The 22,988-nt window shown below is 32.5% G+C and overlaps 1 protein-coding gene across 1 annotated transcript in view; it reads left to right on the forward strand.

Moving 5' to 3' along the window:
• DNAH8 (dynein axonemal heavy chain 8) overlaps window positions 1–22,988 on the forward strand; it is a gene marked incomplete at its 3' end in the record, with an annotated part of 134,656 nt that overhangs the window by 39,100 nt on the left and 72,568 nt on the right. The window contains exons 26-45 of the mRNA XM_081998590.1: window positions 774–878; window positions 1,884–1,997; window positions 2,647–2,709; window positions 3,774–3,874; window positions 4,772–4,909; window positions 7,813–8,053; window positions 9,076–9,275; window positions 9,622–9,775; window positions 9,880–10,043; window positions 10,187–10,289; window positions 10,898–11,002; window positions 11,295–11,456; window positions 13,365–13,589; window positions 14,217–14,389; window positions 15,597–15,775; window positions 17,319–17,506; window positions 18,766–18,852; window positions 18,952–19,059; window positions 19,817–19,951; window positions 20,586–20,747. Coding sequence (XP_081854716.1) covers window positions 774–878; window positions 1,884–1,997; window positions 2,647–2,709; window positions 3,774–3,874; window positions 4,772–4,909; window positions 7,813–8,053; window positions 9,076–9,275; window positions 9,622–9,775; window positions 9,880–10,043; window positions 10,187–10,289; window positions 10,898–11,002; window positions 11,295–11,456; window positions 13,365–13,589; window positions 14,217–14,389; window positions 15,597–15,775; window positions 17,319–17,506; window positions 18,766–18,852; window positions 18,952–19,059; window positions 19,817–19,951; window positions 20,586–20,747 — 2,907 coding nt within the window. The remainder of the gene's footprint in view (window positions 1–773; window positions 879–1,883; window positions 1,998–2,646; window positions 2,710–3,773; window positions 3,875–4,771; window positions 4,910–7,812; window positions 8,054–9,075; window positions 9,276–9,621; window positions 9,776–9,879; window positions 10,044–10,186; window positions 10,290–10,897; window positions 11,003–11,294; window positions 11,457–13,364; window positions 13,590–14,216; window positions 14,390–15,596; window positions 15,776–17,318; window positions 17,507–18,765; window positions 18,853–18,951; window positions 19,060–19,816; window positions 19,952–20,585; window positions 20,748–22,988) is intronic.

Below are 22,988 nucleotides of genomic sequence, written 5' to 3' on the forward strand. Positions count from 1 at the left end.
TATCACTCTTGGAAGCTGAACAGGAGAGAATTCTAAGTGTAGATACCTGCATAGAATAAACAACTGTGTTTATCAACCATCACAAACTGCACAGAATAAAATTGCAGGTCAAAGGAGCGGTTAACACAATGCACACTGCTCTTTGTCTTCATTAGCAAATCTTTTGCCTACTTGTTGTGAAACTGTAAAATATTAAAACTATCTTATTTTTAAATAATGCTGTATGTGTAGGATGAGGATAATAAAGCAGAAGATATGCAAACAAATTGCAAATGAGAACAACGGATAAGAAAGGTTCATTCTGTAACATACATATGCAGGCATTTGATAGTTTGGCAAACATATAGTAATAAATATTTTATTTATTGATATGATATATGATTATATGATACGGCAAACCATTTAAAAATGTGTAGTTTAGTGTGCATGATTATTCAGAGTCAGGAAAAATTAATCAAAATCTGCATTTAGGTGGAATGTAGATCAGTGGAATAAATACAATTGAGATTATAAAATTGTATATATTTTTAATATTACATTTGTTTTTTGTATATTTTTTCCTAGTATTTCATCTAAGACATCTTTAAAGAAACATCTTTTGCTATTGTTCCCTAGTGCTTTATTCATCATCCTTATTTTTAAAAAGCAAATAAATATTTTATGCCTAAATTACATTAACAGTTTTTCTTTGAAATGTTTCTTACAAATTGGATCTATATTCCTGCAAATGAACTTAAAATACATAATTCCTAAGATATTATTTTTTCATCTAGGAAGCCTATGCCATTTTAAATACATTTGAGATCGAGGTTACAAAAGAGGAATCAGAAGGCGTTGATACACTCAGATATTCTTTTAATAAATTACAGAGCAAAGCTGTAAGTATATAAAACTATGTTATTTTCCATTTGTCTTCATGTGCTTTTTTCAGAGTATTAATGACAATGTGGGACCAATTGTCACTCTACTCTGTCTTCTCACTCTTGGCCTCAGTTGCACACTACTGTCTATACCTTTGATTAGTATGTTCATTTTCTAATTTTATTTTTATAGACCTCTAATATTAAAATATTATTGTAGCTTTTCGATATATGCTTAAAACCTGCAAGGAAATGAGAAATTTATTCTGTCTCTCTGCTCTCTCTGCTGTCCTTCATTTCCAGTTTTTGTGTCATTCTTGTCTGATCAGGAAGATTACTACCCTTAGATTACCGGATTTTAAGAAGTGCATAGTTTGCCAGTGCCCTTACCCCTAAGTGGTGATTTACCTTTACTGCTTAGGACAACCTTATATCCCTCAAAAGCTCAATGTTTATTGAATATTTTCTGTAGTATAGAAGGTTAGATATACATATTTTGTTAGAACAATTTAATTCATTCACTCTGGAACGGACTCAAGAACTCAAGAGTATGTCTTACATTTGCATTTCATGCAGCTCTTGGTTCTTTGTCTCAAGCTTTTGAACAAAGACTAAGAAAGTTGTTAGAGAGAAGGCTGAGCCATCTATGAGGAAAAGGACCCTAACGCTTTGTGTTTTGAGACTTTTTTGGAGGGAGGGAAGGAAAGAAGAGAATAGGATCTTTTTTCCCCTTTTTTCTGTGTCCTTTTGTTCCCCCACACCCTTGTAATGAAACATGTTTGCTTAATGGTGGAGGGGAGATATTGTTATGGTTTTTGGTTTTTTTTTTTCCTCTCTACTTTTAATTTCAAAAACTGAACATACAGCACCATAAAAGGAAAAAAAAATCTATTTAGCGTCAAACAATTAATATTTGTTCAGGATTTTAATACTTTCTATTTATAATTTTGGTTTATATATAACTCAAATATCTGTTCCTGATTTTTAAAGGAATAACTTTGATTTTAATCTTTTGTATGTCAGTCCAGAGTTCAAGATGAATTGGTTCAAGTTCAGCCCAAATTTAAGAGAAATTTGCTAGAATCAGTTGCAGTTTTTCAGGAGGATGTGTCAAACTTTGAAATGTCGTATGAAACGGTAAATGAATTTAGTAGTTACCTGTGAGACTTGCACTTAGTTTTTCAATATTTTTGGTTTGCAGCATTTGGGTGCCAAAATTTTATTCTGCCCAGCTACTGAGTGCTTGATGCCATGGCTGCTAAGCAGCCATCATTGTAGGTCAAACTTTTTAATATGAAGAAATAGCAATACACACAACTCTGTAAGGAAAGAAAAGAATCCCTGGTGGTAAAACGTGCCGCTATAAAATCTTAGTTTATAAATTAATTAGAAATAATTAATGAATGATAATAGAAATAATAATTAGAAATTAATTAGAAAATAATTTAGAAATTATAGCAAATGTTGTGGCATCTTTGCTCACACATCAACATTAAAATGATGGTCTCAGGCAACTTGCTGGGTATTTTATTTTCAGCAAAATAATGAAATATGAAAAATTAAAAGTCTAATCCTATTCAGTTTAATTAAGCTAAAGAATGTTTAATTTAATAAAAGTTATCTGTTCTTAGATTTACCATTGTAAGTATTGCATTAGCAAGATAAATAACTTGATTGGATTTTAACTACCAAAAAATACACATTTTGTGATGACCTGTAAATATACAGTGGCCTTCAGTCACTTTGAGAATTAATATTCAGTTTTTGTTAACTGCTTGTTTGAAAGGAAGGACCTATGGTTCCAAGTATTCCACCTCAGGAAGCCAGTAACAGGCTACAGATCTTTCAGGTAAGAAAATAAACTGAGTTTCCAAATAATTAAAATTAGATCTGCTATTGCTTATCAAAACATGTTTAGAAAAAGACACATTTACAGTCTTTGGTAAATGTGTCTTGGTGGATATTCTGTGTAGTATTATGTTAACTATACTTTAGTTTCTATAAGGCAATGTTTTCCTTAATGTGGATTGATTGATGTGTAACCTTGCTTTACTCATTGCGTTTTGTGAGCAGCAATTACCAACTTGAAGCAAAAAGCAGCAGAAGAGGTAAGTCAAGTGCAACAACTCAATAGTGACTGAAAAGAAGTCAGGTTACACATCAGTCACATGAGCCAATCTTTTCGTCTTTTACAGATAACATTTTACATTAAATAACTGACTCTCAACTTGATACTTGTTTATGAACCTTAGTTCATGCGTCCATAACCAGTTTTTAATCTATTTTTGATCCTTCTTCCTTTCTCTGCAAGTTATAGTAACTTGAAGATTTTTTTCAACAGGACTTTTGTCAGTCTTTTACCTATTGAATAGACTCTGTAAAAAGTAAAGTCAAAATTTGTGAAAAGCAGTAAGTAACTAACAGAAGGTGCTTAAACCTCCTAATGCATCTAATATGTACTGAAAATGGGGTGATTTTGGTTGTGTTTGCCGTATTTATTATTTTGCCAAGAGAATGCTTTGTACATATGGATATAGTAACTGCCAAAATCACTCTTGGCATTTTTCTGTGGTGATCATATCCTTTGGACAGCAGTTATACTTTGAAAATAATTGTTGTTTTTTATTTTCTTGATGATGTGGAATTCATTTCACATTCCTTTTTTATAAAATGCTTCTTCAAATTATTGCTTCTTACATAAAATTTCACTATTTGAATTTAATGTGTGGATTTGAGTATTACATAAGAACTTCAAAATTTTAGATCAAAAATATTTTTAGATACTTAAATATGCTTTAATACAGTTTTTAAAGACAAATTTAGAACTGTTTCATGATTTATTATTAGACATTTTTAAATGAGAAAATTACAAACATATTTTCATTTTGTCTGTATGCATCCTAATTTTATCAGGCTAACTTTGATGAGCTGTGGAGAAAGTTTATCACATACTCATCTGGTGAACAGTTGTTTGGATTGCCTGTCACAGACTATGAAGTTTTGCATAAAGTCAGGTAACTGTGGAAATGCAGCTGTCTTAGGTGTTTATTAAGTATGTTAGAAGGCTAGGGTACACCAAATAGGGAAATACTGTAATCTGGAAGGTTTCCATTGCCTTAAGTGAAAAATAAAAAAATCAATGACAATTTTAGACGTCTAATGAATTTGCCAATAAAAAATAATTGTATTTATTATAGTAACAGAACCATACCAGATTATTTTACTACATGCAAATCCTATAGAAATGAGCAGTATACTATGTCCTAGAAATATTTATATATACTTATATATAAGTAGATGAGTAAATATTGTATTATATGTTAAGATATGGTACAAGGGGAGAACAAGGAAAAAGCAAGGAAAAGTCAGTGTATATATGAAAAATATAACTAAGCTTTTATGAAAGTCTAAATTTTTTGAGCTGCTGTACAAATGAGAATTGCATTCTAAAGTTTCCACGCCAGCCATTCAATGATGTGATGATGATTCACACCAGATGAGGATCTGACCCTTTCTGACTGTTTTCAGATCCGTGTTTTAGTTCAGATTCAGAGGCTGCTTCCAAAGTAAATCAACTAATTGTCCCCACTTGCCATGCTGTGCTTTGCACTGCAGAGCCGGCTCAGGGTACTTAAGCTAGGTTCCTTTTGGATGAATGGAAGTTTTATAGAACTAGATTAAAGGAAAACTTCCCCCAAATGTGTTTGGTGTAGATATTAGGTCCTTAGCACCAACTGTCTGCTCTTTTTTGTGGATTTTATTAATGAAGTGTTCTTTACTACATTAGAAACATCATCTAGTTGATCTACCTCAATTTTCTGTAAAAATATTACATATACCATGTATTTAACTATTGTGAGATATCCAAATAGCTGATTGAAATTAGCGGTATGATTGTTTTTTTCTCCCAGGAAGGAGTTAGGCTTGCTTCAGAAATTGTATGGATTATATGATACTGTAATAAACAGTATCAATGGTTATTATGAGATACTTTGGACAGATTTAGATATTGAAAAAATTAATGCTGAACTTCTGGATTTTCAAAACAGGTATGTTCATAATAGGAATTATAACTGATGTTAAATGCATTAAGATTTAGGTGACTTCAGTAAAGCTATTTGACATATTTAAATACAAAACTTTCATGAATAAGGTTTATCATAAAGTAATAAGATTCTTCAAGTAAGAGAGGAATAACACTACACTTCTAGTTAACCAGCCTCTTACTTGTAGTTTTGATAATTGAAGGGCATGTGATCAGTTGAAGAGTCGATCTCCTTAGCTAAACCAACCAAGAGGTTAGGAGAGCTGAAAGTTTATTTGTAAAAGGTAAGTTCTTCAACTAGGAGGATTAGCTCATTGATTTTAAGTCCTGAATACAAGAATAACTTTTCTGAGTCTTTTAGAATATTTTATCCTTTTAAAAAAACATTTCTATACATTAAATAGTATGGGTTTGTACAAATTACAAATATTGCATTAATGCTGAAAGCTTAAAATGGTTTTGACACAGTTGAGAGGATTGTATGTAATTAGTCTGATTCCACAGTATTTTCTAACCTTTTAATTTAACTCTATTTTTAATATTTTCAAATGTACATATGTTATTTTGGGAAGAAATATAATATAGAAGACTAGGACAAGGATTATTTTACAACAGAATAACTGCACCGAGTGCAGTCCCCAACTCTCCTGCTGCCTAAGAGAGTCGTGTTATAAGCTTGACAAGCTCCATCCTAAAACAACTCGAGCTTTCTTGGCACTTCCGATGTACCCCCAATCCTCCTGTTAAGAACAATATTCCAGAATCTTTCATTATTGACTTCCAAAATAAAGGCATGACTAATTGATGTATGTTTGTACTTGTGTCAGTATTTGGTATATTAGAGTATATCTATACTACAGTTAAAGAGCAGCGCAGGCCTATTAAAACAGCTTTAAATCAATCTTAGATAATGTTAAAATCCAATTGCTGAAATACAGAACTCCACAAGAGCTAAATTATATTACTCTCTGAAATTGACTTTCCTTTAAGGTGGTTCAAGTAGAACTGTATAAAAAGGCAATTACTTTCATAACTGCAGCGAAGAGAAAAACCTTCAGTATAAATAGTTTATTCTTAGGCTGTTAAGTACACATCCACCTATTTACTGATCATTTCCTCCCATTCTCCATTTTGTCAACATATCTTACCTCTTGGCATTACTGTGGCAGTTCTTCATGGCTTATCACACTGATGGGTTCAGGTAACCAAGAAAATAGTAGCATAACCTTCCTAAACTAGGGAGAGAAGATCTGTACTGCAGAATGTGGAATTTTTTTACTTTATTTTTTTTTTTAATTGGCTTCTAGTCCAGGGTGTCATGGTAGTCCAGTAAATATATGTTTTCCTAAAAGTTAACTGGTGTATCACATATGTCATTATAAGGCATAAAACTGGTAAGAATCGCCCTAGATTTGAAATTGCCCTGACAGGCAGAGTTGAAGGTTGAGTCTTAGATTTGCATTATTTCTGAATTTCTAAATGGGAAACATTAACCAGAGACCAATAACCTTTCAAGGAAATATGTGCCAAAGAGTATTTTTCTTTCCCAAATTTAAGGTTGCAGGGATTAAGAGTCTCTCAAAGCAGCAAGATATTGACAGACACCTCACTGACAGTATCTTGTCTTTGTGTAAAACAGTATCTCCTGGTTCACAGGACTCAATAAGGATAACAGGGCTCCCAGCTCTGGAACATGCATGTCATTCAAAATGTGCCTCTACTGTATCTGATTCATGTGTCCCAAATCCCTGAACCTGACATTAACTCTTTATTAATGCATGAAAGGAAATTTATAAAATATTCAGATGTTTTGCCTGGTTTTCTAGGGACAAAGGTGATCTGTGATGTCACTGTCTGACCAAGTCTGTGCTCTTTTTCAGCATTCCTGAATAACTTTTTTTTAATCTATTGGTTAGTTTCAGCTTTCAACAAGGCAGATTTCTCACAAAATAACATTAAGTGCCTATGAGTTTTATAAAAGTCAAAACTCCAAAAACAGACACAAAATACTTTTCACCCTCAGGGAAAGGCAAGCAGGTATTAAATATTCTGTTTAACAGCAACCAGGGAGCTAATCAACATGAATATACTGGCAACCACATAGCACCAACATAGCTCTAAGCCAGACACAGACTGCCGTGTTGTACCTGATTATAGAAAATATGAAATTATATCAGTGGGAGGTAGGGAGATAAGTGACAAAGGATGCAAAACCTAGGGAAATATGATTCGGGCTTTATTACTTTTCCTGCTAAGGATATACTTTATCATTTGCATTAGGATATTCCTGTGGTGGGTCAACTGCTTAATTCTTAGTGTGTAGGCTCTGTAAAAGTTAGGTCAAAGAGGTGAATATTCATTTAATGGTTTTACTGTGTTTTTTCCACATTAGAAGTATATAATTGTCATTTTCTTAATAAACAAACTAACCAAAAGTAGAGAAGGCGGTCATATCTTTCTAATTTTCATGTCTATTTCCAAAGTGGTATGTTAATATGTTCCATATGTATTACTGGTATTGTAAATTGAAGTAAATATTATATTTGTACAAGGATTACATAGGTGAAATTTAAGTAATTCTGGTTTGATTTTTTTTGCAAATAAAGAGTTTCTGATGATGAGCAGCAGATGTTTTAATGCAAACTGCAATATTTCTGTTTATTTGCAAAGAACATATCAATGGTTAAAACTGTTAAATATTATGATTTGTTAGTAGGGCATTTGCATTAGTTTTTCCTAAATGGGTAGACTAATTGACACAAATTGTAATTTTACTTAGAAAATGTTGACTTCAACAAGCTGACTACAAGCTACTTCATATCTTCTTGTCTGTTTTTAAAATGTTTAAACAATTTTTATTTTGACAAAAGAGGCATTTACTACTGTATCAATTTAACTCAACTGCAGGTGCCGTAGACTACCTAAAGGACTCCAACACTGGCAAGCATTTCTAGATCTCAAGAAAAAAATTGATGATTTTAGTGAGTCTTGTCCTTTGTTGGAAATGATGACTGACAAAGCAATGAAGCAAAGGCACTGGAATCGTATTGCAGAAACAACAGGACATCAATTTGATATAGAATCTGATTCCTTTTGCCTTCGAAACATCATGGAAGCACCAATTCTTAAACATAAAGATGATCTTGAGGTAGGTATATACATTTTTCCCTCCTTGTTCATTTTATATTGTCAGCAAAAATGATTACTTATAAAATGATGACCTTGTTAAAAGATAATTTTTACTTCATTGAAGTCCTTCACTATCAATCAGACCACACTAGTGTAAAATAATTTTAATTTTATTTAGAAGTTTTTATCCATATGAACAAAGACAGAGGTAGCAGCTGGAATCTTTGGACACTTATTTCTAGATAATCTCTTTGTATTCTTCCTGACCCTATTTTCTATGGTTTTCTTAGCTCTTTTTAAAGGGGGAAAAATCCAAAGAAAACTTCAAATGATCATGGTCACCTAATTTTTTAACTCTGTGTTTGCTTTAAAGATTTGTAAATAAATCAGGAATTTTAGAGGAAGGCTAGACACTTATTAATATTTAATACAAATACTTTTCTAGATCTGTATGGCTTCTGAACCATAGAATTTCAAAAGGTCCCACACACAACCTGAAAAAAAACTCTCAATGGAGTTTGCAAGTTTTATAGGGTAAATATGCATGCAAAAGCTATTGTTATATTTATACTTGATTTATATGGAGGCATTCCAAGGTGATCTGATTAATTTTGAATTGCGCTTTGAATTAAATAGAATGTCAGAGTTGATGACATTTCCAACCTAAGCTATTCTTAGATTCTGTGATTCTATAAAACAAAACATGATAAGATTGAGACTTCATCTGGTGATAAGTCTACATCACTGCCATAAACCTTGTGGAAATGATGCTTCATAAATGTTGTTACAGAAATAACAAAATTGAAGCTACAGATATCGTATACCCATGCACATCCAAGTGTGCCTTTTTCAGTTATCCATACATGTAATTTGAGTGAGTAAAATTAGTAGTATGATCTCTGTGTTTGTGTGACACATTTCAATACTATTTTATAAAATTTCATATACTGTTTTTAAATATTCTATAATTAGATGTGTAATATTAGGAAAAATTTATTTTCTGAAGAATGAAGATTCTAAAAAGTGGTTTGTTCTTTGCAGGATATATGCATATCTGCTACAAAGGAAAAGGATATAGAAGCCAAACTATCTCAAATAGCTGACATCTGGGGAAGCCAAATCTTGAGCTTTTCATCATTCAAAGGGAGAGGAGAGTTACTGTTAAAGGGAACTGAATCATCAGAAATTATAATGCTGATGGAGGATAGTTTAATGATTCTTGGCTCTTTACTGACCAATAGGTACTTTTAAATTCTTTGTGTACAGTATTTTCAGAAACATACCGAGATAGGAACCATATTATACTTTGGCTAAATGAGCAGTAAATTTGAACAGAATATTATTTTTTAATGACAAAATGTTACATTGTCTGATGAATAACTTCCTGAAGTGGAAGACTTCCATGTATTAGTAGCAAACAGTTGTCTCAATATATTTGAAGGTAATGAAGCTGGTAGAAAATTTCCACAAGATTCTTCTTGCTCTAAGTGAAACAAGTGTTGTTTGGTTTTTTTTCACCATCGTAAGTATTTGTTTTATGATGGCTTTATTTAGAATTAATTCATTTCTGTTTCTCATCCTTTTTAGATACAATACACCATTTAAAAAGGAAATTCAGAGCTGGATTTATAAACTAAGCAGCTCTACAGACATAATTGAAGAATGGCTAGTTGTACAGAACCTCTGGATTTATCTTGAAGCTGTTTTTGTAGGGGGAGATATCGCAAAACAATTACCCCAGGTAAACTTTACAATGCTTGCCTATTAATGTGTACTAAAAGTTATCTGTTTAATAATTTTCAACAGATTATGATGAGAAAGTACTTATGTTATGGCTATATATAGGAAGCAAAGCGTTTTCAGAATATTGACAAATCATGGATAAGAATAATGCAACGAGCTCGTGAAAACCCAAATGTAATTAACTGCTGTGTTGGAGATGAGACTATGGAGCAACTTCTCCCTCATTTACATGAACAGTTGGAAGTATGTCAGAAATCACTTACAGGGTATGAATGGTTCGATTTTTAATGCATTATTATTTTGTAAATAGTTTATATGAAATATTAACAGTATTTCAGTCTTACTTTCACTCTTATGTAGAAAAAATTGAGCTGAAATATTCTAATAAAAATCTTGTTCACTTCTGAAGATACTTAGAGAAGAAAAGACTACTGTTTCCTAGATTCTTTTTTGTTTCTGATCCTGCCCTTCTTGAAATTCTTGGACAAGCAAGTGATTCTCATACAATTCAGGTACAACTTAGTGATTTCTTTCTGCTTATAACAAAAAAAAGTTAGAATATGGAAAAGCAGTTAATAAATAAAAAATTAACCATTTTCTTCGTATAAACTTTGCCTGAGAAATATTTTCCTTTCTTGCTCTTTAGTCTTTAACAAAATATGAAATGGATATCTGCAATTTTAAAAAATCTTCATAATTCGGAACACTAGAATACAGTCCCATCAAGTGATTTGCTGGTGGTTCCTTTCACAAGTACACTAACAGAAGAGACCCTGTGAGACTTCCGTGGTTTGCATATTGCAAAATACATCCAGCTAATCTGGATTGTTACTGAAGATTTATAGTCCAACTAGTCTGGATTGTTCATGATGGTTGATTGAGATAAGATAGCTGATCTCACACGATACTTGATCTCTGTTCTGCTAGATCACCTCTGGAAACTGTAAAAAAACAGAAAATAGAGATAAAATCCTACACAGCCATTTCTGTAATTATTACCTAGAGATGGCCTGAAATTCATCTGTAGATTCAGATGAACTTTTGCAGGATAGCCTTACTTGAGATTTTTTCCTGTTTGCTAATATTTTGTATTTACTTGACTTCTGAATTATCCTTACAGCCACATCTGCCTTCTGTATCTGACAATATAAATGAAGTAGACTTTCATCCAAAGGATTATGATCGCATACTGGCAGTCATATCAAGAGAAGGAGAAAAAATTCCAGTAATTCTCTGATATTTTTTTTTCCCCCAGAAATGTTGTTAATAGATAAATCATTCTATTATTGAACATATAAGTATATATGAAATGGAATTATTATTAGTTACAAATTAATATTTCCAGGATCCATGTAACAAGATATAATATATCTTCATGAATTAAATTTCTGGTATTGGAATTAAATCTGTAGTTGTCTTGAATAGAAATTTAGTAACTGCTTAGTTACTAACATTCTTGAACAAAAGTTTGGTAACTATGTTCTATTTTGTACCTTTTACTTTTATTAATTTTACAGTTGGACACTCCAGTGATTGCAAAAGGACCAGTAGAACTTTGGTTGCAGGATTTATTGCATATGCAGCAGATTTCATTGCATGGCATAATTAGGGCAGCATATTACCAAATTAGTGAGCCAGGATTTCAGTTGCTGAATTTTCTTAATCAATTTCCAGCACAGGTGAGATTACGGGATGTGGATTTGTGTGTACTGTCTGGGTTGCGGGCGGGGGGGGGACGTGCGATGTAAAGAGCATACAGGATTGTTTATAAGAGGGAGTTTTCATAGAGGAAACCAAGGTATGGATCTACTCAGTAGAAGGCAAGCTTTAATGACTTCAGTTTTGGTACCCTACATATAGCATAATACTTTTCTTGCAATCTACTTTAAAATCACTTTTTTCTTCTCTTGGAGAATATGAAGTAGGGCTTATATTTCTGTGATGGATATTGAACCCCTTTCAGATGCAAATAAAATTTCTTGTGCAGATTGATTTCTCTCTCATAATTTAAGACCTATGATTATGTGTCTCATCATTTACAAGATATACCTCATAGTTCATACATTTGTCACTATGATAATGCAGTCCTAGTAGAAGTCTATCTTAAAGGATTCGTTTGCCCAGATACTCCTCCATCTTACTGATAATTCACAAATTTCATGAAAAAGTAATGAATTGTTTCCCATTCTTTAAAAATTCTGATGCTGTAATTTGCTAATCAGTACAGTGCTGAGTGTAGGTTTTTTTAATAGAAATTCTGCAAATATTAATAGTTGCCGATACATTGCTAATTTAAAAAAAATTAGTACACTTAAATATTTAATAGAATTATCTTAAAGCTGTATTTATGACTTAATTATGTGTTAACTGAGAAGTATTTATTTTGAAATGTCTACTACTTTAAACAGATAAGGACTGTCTGTCTTGTTTGCATGTCAGACATTTTGAAGTGGCTTTAATACCACCTGCAAAGATCTTCTTTCCCATGTCTTGTTAATCCAAATGTTTATATGTTCAAAGAATTATTTGTGTTAGAAGGGGCCGGGGGGAGAAGAAGAAAATGGTCTTTGGCCAAGAAATTTAAAGTATGGAGAAAGAAAAGCTGTGTTATAGGACTGAGAAGAAATGAGGCAAAACACTGACAAATATTGGAAACTTTTTATTTCCTTCAAACTGCCTTTTTCCTGTCTCAGAAGGTTCTTCTATAGGTACCATGAAAAAGTCACATCCAAAGATTTTTTTTTTTCCTCTAATTGGTCATTCTAAAATAAATTTGTTTTAGACTCTACTGATGGTAGGCTAAAGATTCTAAAATGGTGTGATATTTTCTGCTACACAATCTCTGTACCCATGAACTCACTACAGATATATGGAGATAAGTAGAAAGAGTGGGTTAGTAAAATTTTTAGGTCTTGGCGCTTTGTGAATGTAGAAATATGGAGAAAAATGTTATTGATGTAGTTCTTGTCTGTCCTGTTTTGTCATGAGTGTGCCTGATATTGTAAATCAAAATCAGTCTGAGACTGTAGCTTACATGCAACATCCTATAACTCTCTAGATTTATCTGAAAGCAAAATAACTTGTAGTTCAATGTGCTCTAGGCTGTACTGCAGTCATGACAGCATGTTAGAAAGATAGCAGTCCATCCCATGTTCAGTAGAAATGCACAGGTTGGGTGTTTTGTTTTTGGGTTTTTTTTTTAATGTTCTTTAATTAGCTAAAAAGTAGCAATGGGAAATTTTCAGGAGAACTTCTCCCCCCAGTTTAAGGCCTGTTTGTTTGTAATACTGAAGTACGCTAAGGGATTGTAAGTGAAACCGAGAATTGTCCTTTATTTGTGTGTATCTCAGTATGTGACAAATTTTCATAAAAGTTTTAAAATGTCTTCTCAGGAATTTCCAGTACCACAGCAGAGCCAGTTAACTCGGGCACAGTATCCTGGTGAGATAACATTATGCTGGATGTAGTGATAATTTGTGACTCTCTACACCATAATTTATTGCTCCAGTTACACCTAAGACTTCTATAATAAAGCTAGTGTTCAACATGTGATTCTTTTTTCTTTTTTTCACATATTAAATTTGTAGGTTGGATTACTGGGAATTCAAATGTTGTGGACACATGATTCAGAAGAAGCTTTACAGAACGCTAAAGAGGACAGAAAAATCATGCAAGTAACCAATGGGAGATTTCTGGAGATTCTTAATATGTTGATTAGCCAGACCACGCATGATCTTTCGAAGTTTGACAGAGTGAAATTTGAAACACTTATTACCATTCATGTGCATCAGCATGATATTTTTGATGATTTGGTAAAGTACAGATTTTGATTTTTGACAATTAAATGCATTTTCTGTCATTATAATTTTTCTTGTATGTGGTAGCTAGTTAGACATGTGTTTGTAAGACAGAGATGTCCATAATCTCATCGTAGTAAAAATAGTACAGTTTTGGTTAAACTAGAATAAAATCCATTGGTTCGGTCATCTAAATATTTGCCTCGAATTTTTTACACTTTTCTTAGAATGTTTCAATTTTCTACTTCTTGCTACAGAATTGTTTTGATAAACAAAACCCTTTTAAGTATGTCATGTCTTTGAAGAACTGTTGTATTGCTTGCATAACTAAAATGTTGATTCTGCTGAGGGTGTTGTAGCTTTGTCATCATAGATAATTTCCTTATGGCTTGTTACAGAATCTCAGTAGCTGGCATTAGACTGCACTTTAGCTCCACCCATTCTAGAGTTTTTTAATGTCAGTTTAGCATACATCTGAACATATTATGTGATTCTTACATGTATTTCAGTTTACTTACATAGGAACTTCAACCTGACTGATCACTCATTATCTCATACAAATAAGCAATTCATCACAGTTATCAAAGACAATAAATGTGGATGCTCAGTTATAACATATACATTTATTTACTTTCTTTTAAGGTAAAAATGCACATCAAGTCACCAACTGATTTTGAATGGTTAAAGCAGTCTAGATTCTACTTTAAAGAGGATTTTGATCAAGTTTTCGTATCCATTACAGATGTTGATTTTGTTTACCAAAATGAATTTCTGGGTTGCACTGATCGTCTGGTTATAACACCTCTTACAGACAGGTTAGAAAAACAACTGTACTTAATGAATACTTTTAATATATATTTAATACATATATATACGCCTTCAAAGAGCTACACTCTGAATTAAGTCCTGTGTGGGCTAGGTCATTCATGAAAATCTTCTCATACATTTACTTAACCATAGTCTTTTAGAAAAGGTAAAATAGAGTCTCACTAATTTGTACATTTAGTCGTTCCTAGAAAAGTTTTATCACTGCGCAGTCTTAGGAAGATTTAGTAACAGAAATGAATCATTGTGACCATATGGAAAGCTCAGTACATTTCTGCAGTGACCTGTACTGCTGTCAACCATCAAGTTTTTGTGATGTAAAATGTTAATTTCTACCCCAAAATTTGCTTTGACCCCAATAGAACTCTGGAGATAAAACCTTTATATGATTTTAAAGTTTCTTATTTGTCAGAAATCATCAAGGTTCCTGTAAGTGCAATTTTGGCATAATATACTATAGTGATTCAAGGTAAACTGTAGGAACTAGTTAGTTATTAAACTCTGTTCCATTATGGATTAAAACCAGAAATACTTTAGTTAGAAATGCTGTCAGAGTATTTTGAATTGATTTGACAGTGAAGATACCCCATCATTTGTATAGGAACTTTGTAATTTAATTTCTTTAGTATTAGTCTTCCATACCTTATCATGAATGAAAATCATAACTAAGACTCATACATAAATGAAATACTAGTCTAAACTTTTTAAGACTTAAAAAAAAAAGGGGGGATAAAGCTTAGGGTTTTTTTCTGAGAATTGTAAAGATCTTTCATGCTTGAGGGTTTGTACAAAGGTAACCTAACTTAATGAAATGTATACAGATTAAGATACTGCAGAGTATGATGAGGTGGCAGAATTCAACAAGAGAATCTGCTCTTTATAGCTGCAAAAAGAGTTAGACAATTAAATTCCTTTGTGATGTGCATTATTCTTTTTAGCTCATCTAATAGTCACAGTTTATAACAAACTGGATTGACACCAGATAAATTTTTTGCTTTTATAAGCAATGTTTAAATGCTGTATTTTGTGACTTCCACCACTCTGAACTAACTGTACTCATGGAAATCAGTGGAACTGCTTTATGAAGATTCTGCAGCTAAGAGCTGTAGAATCCATGGCATAACTCATTGTTATCTTATATAATGTGCATATGTCTTTCATATGATTTAATAATTTAATATGAATTAACATTTATAGGTGCTATATAACTTTAGCTCAGGCTTTGGGAATGAACATGGGAGGAGCTCCAGCAGGACCAGCTGGAACTGGTAAAACAGAAACGACGAAAGACATGGGAAAGGCTCTGGGAAAATACGTAGTAGTCTTTAACTGCTCTGATCAAATGGACTTCAGAGGTTTGGGTAGGATTTTCAAAGGTAAGACTTCTTTGTGTAGGATAGAAGAGACCTCCACAGGTCATTTAGCAGGTGCAGTTAGAGCAGGTTGCTCAGGACCTCATTCATGTTGGGTTTTTAGTATCTCCAGGGATGGACATTTAGTGCAGAGCAGAGGCAAACAATGATTTTCCTCAACCTGCTGACTACACTCTGGCCCAATATGCAGCTGGCTTCTTTTGCTACAAGGGCACGATTCTGCTTAATGCTCAATTAGTTGTTAAGCAGGACACCAGCTCATTTTCTGCAAAACTGCTTTGTGGCCAGTCAGCACAGAGCCTGTACAGCTGCATGGATTTATTCTGTTCCAGATTAAGGACATGAACTTCATGAGATTTCTGTCAGGTCATTTTTCAAAGTTATGGTATTGTATGTATTGAGAAGCAAGGGGTGAAACTATTAATTACTTTTTAGTATATTTTTTTAGAAAGCAAATAATTGTGGCAAAAAAGTGCCTAAAGCTGTGGGTTTATAAACATATTGCCCCTTTGAATATCAAGATATACAAATTTTAAAAAATCTTTGAGTACATGACAGAATCCCTTTAAAGTGATTTAGCCTTATCTGCATAACAATAATATAACCTGAATGCCTGAATGAAAGAAAACAACTGCCTACTGGTACTTTAATGTAATTGGGAAAAAAAAATGCTACTACAAATTTTCTCTTAAAAAGTTGCTAAAGGAAAAACAATTGTCTTAGTTGCTACTAAATACATGTTACTTTTCCAAACTGAAATTAGGCAACTATGAAATTAATACTTTATGAAAATATTATTAATACAGTTCTTCCAGATTTCTCTTTCCGTTCAATTTTCTTTCTCATCTTCCTCTCTCTCTTTCATAGACAAGTGCACACAGAGCATTGTCCACTCTTTGCATGTTGTTAATATCCTGTACCATTGCATGAAAAACTTGTAGTTTCATGTGGACTTAAAATGATAGTGCTTATACATAGAGATATATGCTCTAAGATTAATATTTTCTGTCTTGTGAAAATCAGTGTTTTATTTATACCCCTAGTTAGTGCAAAAATAATTTCAATTTTTAATTTTAATCTTTATGATTTTTAAGAGGCAAGTAAAAAGTAATTTGAAAATATTGCTTCAGCTGGAAGACGTAAATGAATATAAAAATCTTGAGTTTTCTTGTTACAACATTTAGGGCTAGTCTCTTCTAGCTCTAAGTCACTTATTTTTTTAGATTAACAATACAGCTTTTTGCAAATAATTGAATTGCTACTTTACAAGAAAGGCTACATTCACAGAATGATCTGCCAAATGCTCCAAGATATCAAAAGATACTTTCTGATTTTGAATCACTTTTAAGCATTTTGTATAGATCAATGAATATTAATTCATATTGATATGGAAATTGTCAGGTGGATTGAAGTAAGATAGGCCTTGTCCACAGGGCAATAAATAAACCTAATTTTATTTAATTATTTGAAGGAAAAGCCATCTGGTTCAGATATCTCAAATATGCATGAAGAAAACAGATAATAAATTTTTCTTTCCCTGTTTTAGGTCTTGCACAGTCTGGATCTTGGGGGTGTTTTGATGAATTCAATCGAATTGAGTTGCCTGTCTTGTCAGTAGCAGCACAACAAATCTATATTATTTTAACAGCAAGGAAAGAAAGAAAGAAGCAATTCATTTTTTCTGATGGAGACTGTGTAGATTTAAATCCAGAGTTTGGAATTTTCCTAACAATGGTAAATGTAGTAATGATTCCAGAGAAGTGACAAATTATACTATATAGAAGTTAGTTAAATGGCAAGGTGAAAATAACTGATTTTATTAAGTGATGTTGTTGCTATAGAATTACACTAATCTACTCAAACACATAAATAATCTAATTATTCATGAATTGCATGCCTTCATTTTTACTTTAAGATTATTGAAAAGGTTCATAATTATGTACCTTCATTGCTGTATTGCAATTTATTATGCAGACTAAATTTGGCCAAACTTCCAGATTCTCTGTGCTCACTAAGGAGACTGAAACACTAATGTGCTTTACTACCTTAGCTTGAAATGCTTTAACAGTATTAGTGAGATAGATATGGTAGGGGGGAAAAAAAAAAGAACATTCAGTTAAAGCAGGAGATACAGGAAAATGGGAAATTAAAATCTTCATCTGCATGTTTGAGTGCAGGTTAATAACTGAGGAGGTCATAAAGGTCTTTTGACGGCTTCTAATTTCTTAAATGTTACTTATTTGTCAGTTATTCCTCATGTTTGCAGCAAGTTTCCAGAAATTTTCTATTAGTCAATCTTTCTTGGTCATTAAAATTTTCTTTCCTATGATGTTGTGAAGTTTTCATGTTTTAATTTTGTTGACTGTATTGTTTTTACTGTGTCATTACAAAATATTTTCTGCCTATTCTTGAGCCATTATTAAAATCAGTTCTGTCACTATGAGAATTACAATTTCTTATATGATTCTTGCTTCAATGGATAGGATTCACTCAAGCTATTAAACATTCAGTGAGATTCTGTACTTTAAGTCTAGCCTTTTAGACACAAGAAACAGAGAAGGGCATCCTAATATTTCTTCAGTGTAGACTACATGTTATCCTTTTTTTATTATTACTATTATGTTGACTCTTGCTAGACACTGAATTTTTGATATGTTACAAATCCTACCTCTTTGCAAAATGGTAATGAAAACTTTATTCACATTAGAAATACACTAGAAGAAATCAACCAACTAGATTATATTCCATGAAATTTTAAAATTCCAATTGCTGGCTTGTTGTGATACAGAAATTCAGTTATTACTCTGGCAACTATGCATAGGTTATTATATCTGTAGTTATGGTTGACTTTTTTCCTACATATTTTAATCATTAGTAGACAAGAGTTCTAACTCTGAACAGATCTAGGTATTTATGCATTAACTTTATTGAACAATAAAAAGGATGTTATTTTGACTGTTGTAAATAATAATGCAGTATGTTTTCTTATATAGAATCCTGGATATGCTGGACGTCAAGAACTACCAGAAAATCTCAAAATTCAGTTTAGAACTGTTGCAATGATGGTTCCAGATAGACAGGTATAACTACTGATGGAACTGAAAGAAAAAATTTCTTTTACCTTGCTTACCTATCTTCAGAAAAACTAATGGAATTTCTAAAAAAAAATTGTATTTCAGATAATTATAAGAGTTAAGCTTGCAAGTTATGGATTTATTGACAATGTGATGTTGTCTCAGAAATTCTTTGTTCTTTATAAACTTTGTGAGGAGCAACTAACTAAGCAGGTAGCGTTATGTATTCTTTTCCTCTTTGTCTTCAAATTTACACAGTACAACTCTTTAGGCTTGTGCAGATTTTTTGAAGCATTTCTTTAATTCTTTTTACAAAATATTGAAGTAGTTTAAATATAATTCAAATATCTCTATAAATTTTTTGAACAAATAACCATGTTAATTCATGTATATGTAGTCACATACACACATTTGTTTAATTGTTAAAGAATGATAATTTTAGTTGCAAGTGCATGAGGTTCTCTGCCTAAACATCGCAGCCAGTTAAAAATTAATCTGGTGATGTTATTTTTCTATTATCTAGGGCTAGAGAAGGTAGTTGGAAATTGGAAACCACAGGAGGAACATCTCAAGTTTGATTTAAGCTGCCCTTCTCCCCATAGCACTGCTTTGGTCTGAGGTCTTGGCTTTAAGCTGCCTTGGTTGGAAAGACCCAGACTGGAATGGCACTATTATTTTTTTAGAACCTCACTATAGAGAGCTACAAAATAATTGCATTATTAATGGTGAAGTCAATTAAATTTAAATTAGAAAAGAAAAATCTTATAACTCCCCCCTTCCTGAAAATAACCTTATTATCCTTCATTTATTTTATTAGAATAATCCCTAAGCAACAGCAGCAATTCCTGTTTTAGCTACCTTTTCCAGGCAGGACAACTATACTATACAATATGCAAGTAAGGTTTGATACACTGATGAAATAAAACTATGGAACTTGATACTGGTGCATAAGCCTTTTTCCGCTCACTAGGTCCATTATGACTTTGGTCTGAGGAATATCCTTTCAGTACTGAGGACTCTTGGATCTCAAAAGAGGGCCAGGCCAAATGAAAGCGAATTAAGTATTGTTATGAGAGGGCTAAGAGATATGAATCTTTCTAAGCTGGTAAGAATCTAATTTAACATTTTAGCACAATGTATAGGCAAGTCTACTAGATATTTCACAGTGTTTTGTAGAAGATTAGAAAAAATCTCAAACATCCTTTCCTTTAAAAATTGAAACACGGTAATCATCATGTTATTAAACAACAATGAGAGTTTATTAGACTTGGAAACAGGGCTCAGGGTGCAAAGGTTCAAATAGGCTAACAGTGACTTGGCTGTGGGTATGATGTTTTGTGTATTGACTTGAGTACAGACTGACTACTGTACCATAAGTAAACTGAATAATTTGAGTATCCACTAAATTAGACTTTTAAAGATTTCTTTCCAGATAGGATGTTCTTTCCAATATATGCTGCAAGTGTTTTACAAATTGATTTTACAAATAGATTCTAGTGTCTACTCAGTGGGAAATTTCTTTAAATTTTGAATTTATTTCTCATATGGCATATGGATGACATTATCAAAATGCTATTTTGTAGTGAGCTCTCCTGTTGGCTGTGTTTATGAGCATAAGCATCTGTATTTAGAAAATATATTCTTACTGTTTATTATTTTAAAATAGTGGTTAATTTTGTTTTGAGAGCATTCTTTGGGTAGCCATGCTTTAAGCACTTAAAAACTTTTTTTTGTTTCAGATAGATGAAGATGAGCCTTTGTTTCTCAGTCTTATCAATGATCTCTTTCCGGGATTACAGTTGGACAGTAGTACCTATGCTAAGCTTCAAACTGCAGTAGCTAATCAGGTTGAAGAGGCAGGATTGATTAACCATCCACCATGGAATCTTAAGCTTGTTCAGGTAAAACTTTTTTCCCAAAACATTTCTAACAAACAGGAGTCAGAACACCATGTTAGTAGCTAAACCACTGTCTCACTCAAGGACGTGTGCTTCTAATATGGGAAAAACTGAAGGTTGTGTGTACAGCGCACTAAGGAAAACCAATGCAAGGAACTTATGTTTCTACTTCTTTAAATTATCCAGAAGAAGAAAAAAAAATACCTTCAAGCATGCTATTAACCCAACCTTTCACAAATATGGTAGTGCATCTAAGTTACCTGAATAAAATAGCAAGGCGCCTACATGTGTCTCTGAACATGAGTTTCTTAGACTAGAGTAGGGACAGTAGTGCATAAGAAGGGTTGGGAGGCATTTTGAAGGCCAAAGCAGTAAATAAAGAGTGGAAAGAAAATAACCAGGGCACAACTCCTGCTAAGTAGGAGGAGAGAGCTCAAAGACCTTTATAAGGGCAAAGGAAAATGTAAGAGGTATGTATTTCTGACTTAAATATGTTTCTGTAATGAAGAAGAGCCTTCATGATGAGTTTGAGCAGACATTGTAGTAAACAAAGGTTTTTCTCACATAAGTTTTGAGAACTTATGGTAAATAAGTGGTTGGGTAAATTCCAGCTGATCTGTATTGGGTCGAAATAGTTAAAGTATAAGGACATATAGAGCATATATGTCTTAGCTTATGCTATGACAAGCTTATGAAAACCTATAAGAAGGTTAAGCATGCATTGCATTAGGTACTATAAAATGAAAATGGTGTCAGTAATAATAATGATACTGTCATACAAAGGGAATTGTTTCTCTCAGGATATGCATGATTGAAACATTAAAGCTATAAAGAGATTTAGAGGCTTTCCAGACTACAAAGGATGTGAACAAGCCCAGCTTACTGACAATTTGTATCTGTAATGTTCAACACTAGCATCATTCTGAAATGCATTAGCCACCTGAATACCATGGAAAGACCCCACCTAAGTGCAATATGTATCCCTCTGTTACCTGCATGCAAAAGTTTTGGTAAAAATGAGTTAAGAAAATACATAGAATCTGAATGAAAGACTGTCTAGCAAAAGTTGTTGCAAACAATGTTGTTTACATAAAATAAAAAGTTGCTTAGTTTTGAGTGAATAACACTTGGTTCTTGGCACTTGAAAATAGAATAGACACTGTGCACTGGCAGCTTGCCAGGCATGTAGTATGTTTGTTTACCTTGTGTTGTAAACTCTTTAGACCCGGGCTGTGTTTTGACTGGAAAACAAAAGAGAGAAAATTGTTAAGGTGTTGCAAGAAATTATTTTTACTTCAGAATATTTGTAAAACATTATGTTTAGTAAACTAATGATTTAATGATTAAACTGCAATTTTGGATTATGGTAATTTGTGTTTAGTGTGGGATATTCTTTATGACGTGTTATTGATTAAGGAATATGTAGTTATTTAATATGAAGTCAAAAAGGTGCTTAAATGGCTTTTTGGACCTGTACTCCAACATAACATTTAAATGGCTGACAGTTGTATTTCTGACACGCAATCATGTTTGAATCTAACTTTGAATTTATTATTAAAGATAGTTATCTCTTGTTCTGATGATCTTTATGCCAACACACTTCCCTATATGCATCCTTCTTAAAAGAGCAAACTGAACAAATGCAGCAGACTAAAAACTCAAGAAATAAATAATTAGACAATCACTAAACAATTATAAACTGGCAAGCTAGAAAGGCAAGTAGAGCATTGTTGCTCTTTTGTCTTTGTTCTACTCTTTTTTTTTTTTTTTGAGACTACACTGTAATTGTTGTTGATGATGATGTTTTTAAACAGTATGACTTTGGTTTTCTGTGTTCTCTTGATTCTTTGCTTTTTCTGCGTGCAGGCAACAAGGTGTGAACACTACCATGCTTTAAAGAGTGACTAGCTTTACTTTATATTGGCTATTTTACTCATGGAAATTGAGTTTGTAGCCTTAATTAGTGAATTTGATATATTTTTTTCAATTCCATTAATTGATAAAATAGAATTTTGCTTTGTAAATATTGTTAGCCAGAGAAGAATTATACTGTCTTCTGATTTTCATATTTTACTTATCCCTACTTTTTTGATAATTGTTTAATACTGCTAATGGTTAAGACTAATAACCTTTGCCATTTCTAATGGCTGAATTGCTCTAAAAGCAAATTCTGTTTGTAATTTTGCTGATTGCCAAGATGAGAGTATCTCAGAATAGAGACTTTCTGAAACTACAGGCTTTGAA

This window comes from Phaethon aethereus, assembly GCF_964289735.1.
Source record: "Phaethon aethereus genome assembly, chromosome: 3".
Taxonomy (NCBI): domain Eukaryota; kingdom Metazoa; phylum Chordata; class Aves; order Phaethontiformes; family Phaethontidae; genus Phaethon; species Phaethon aethereus.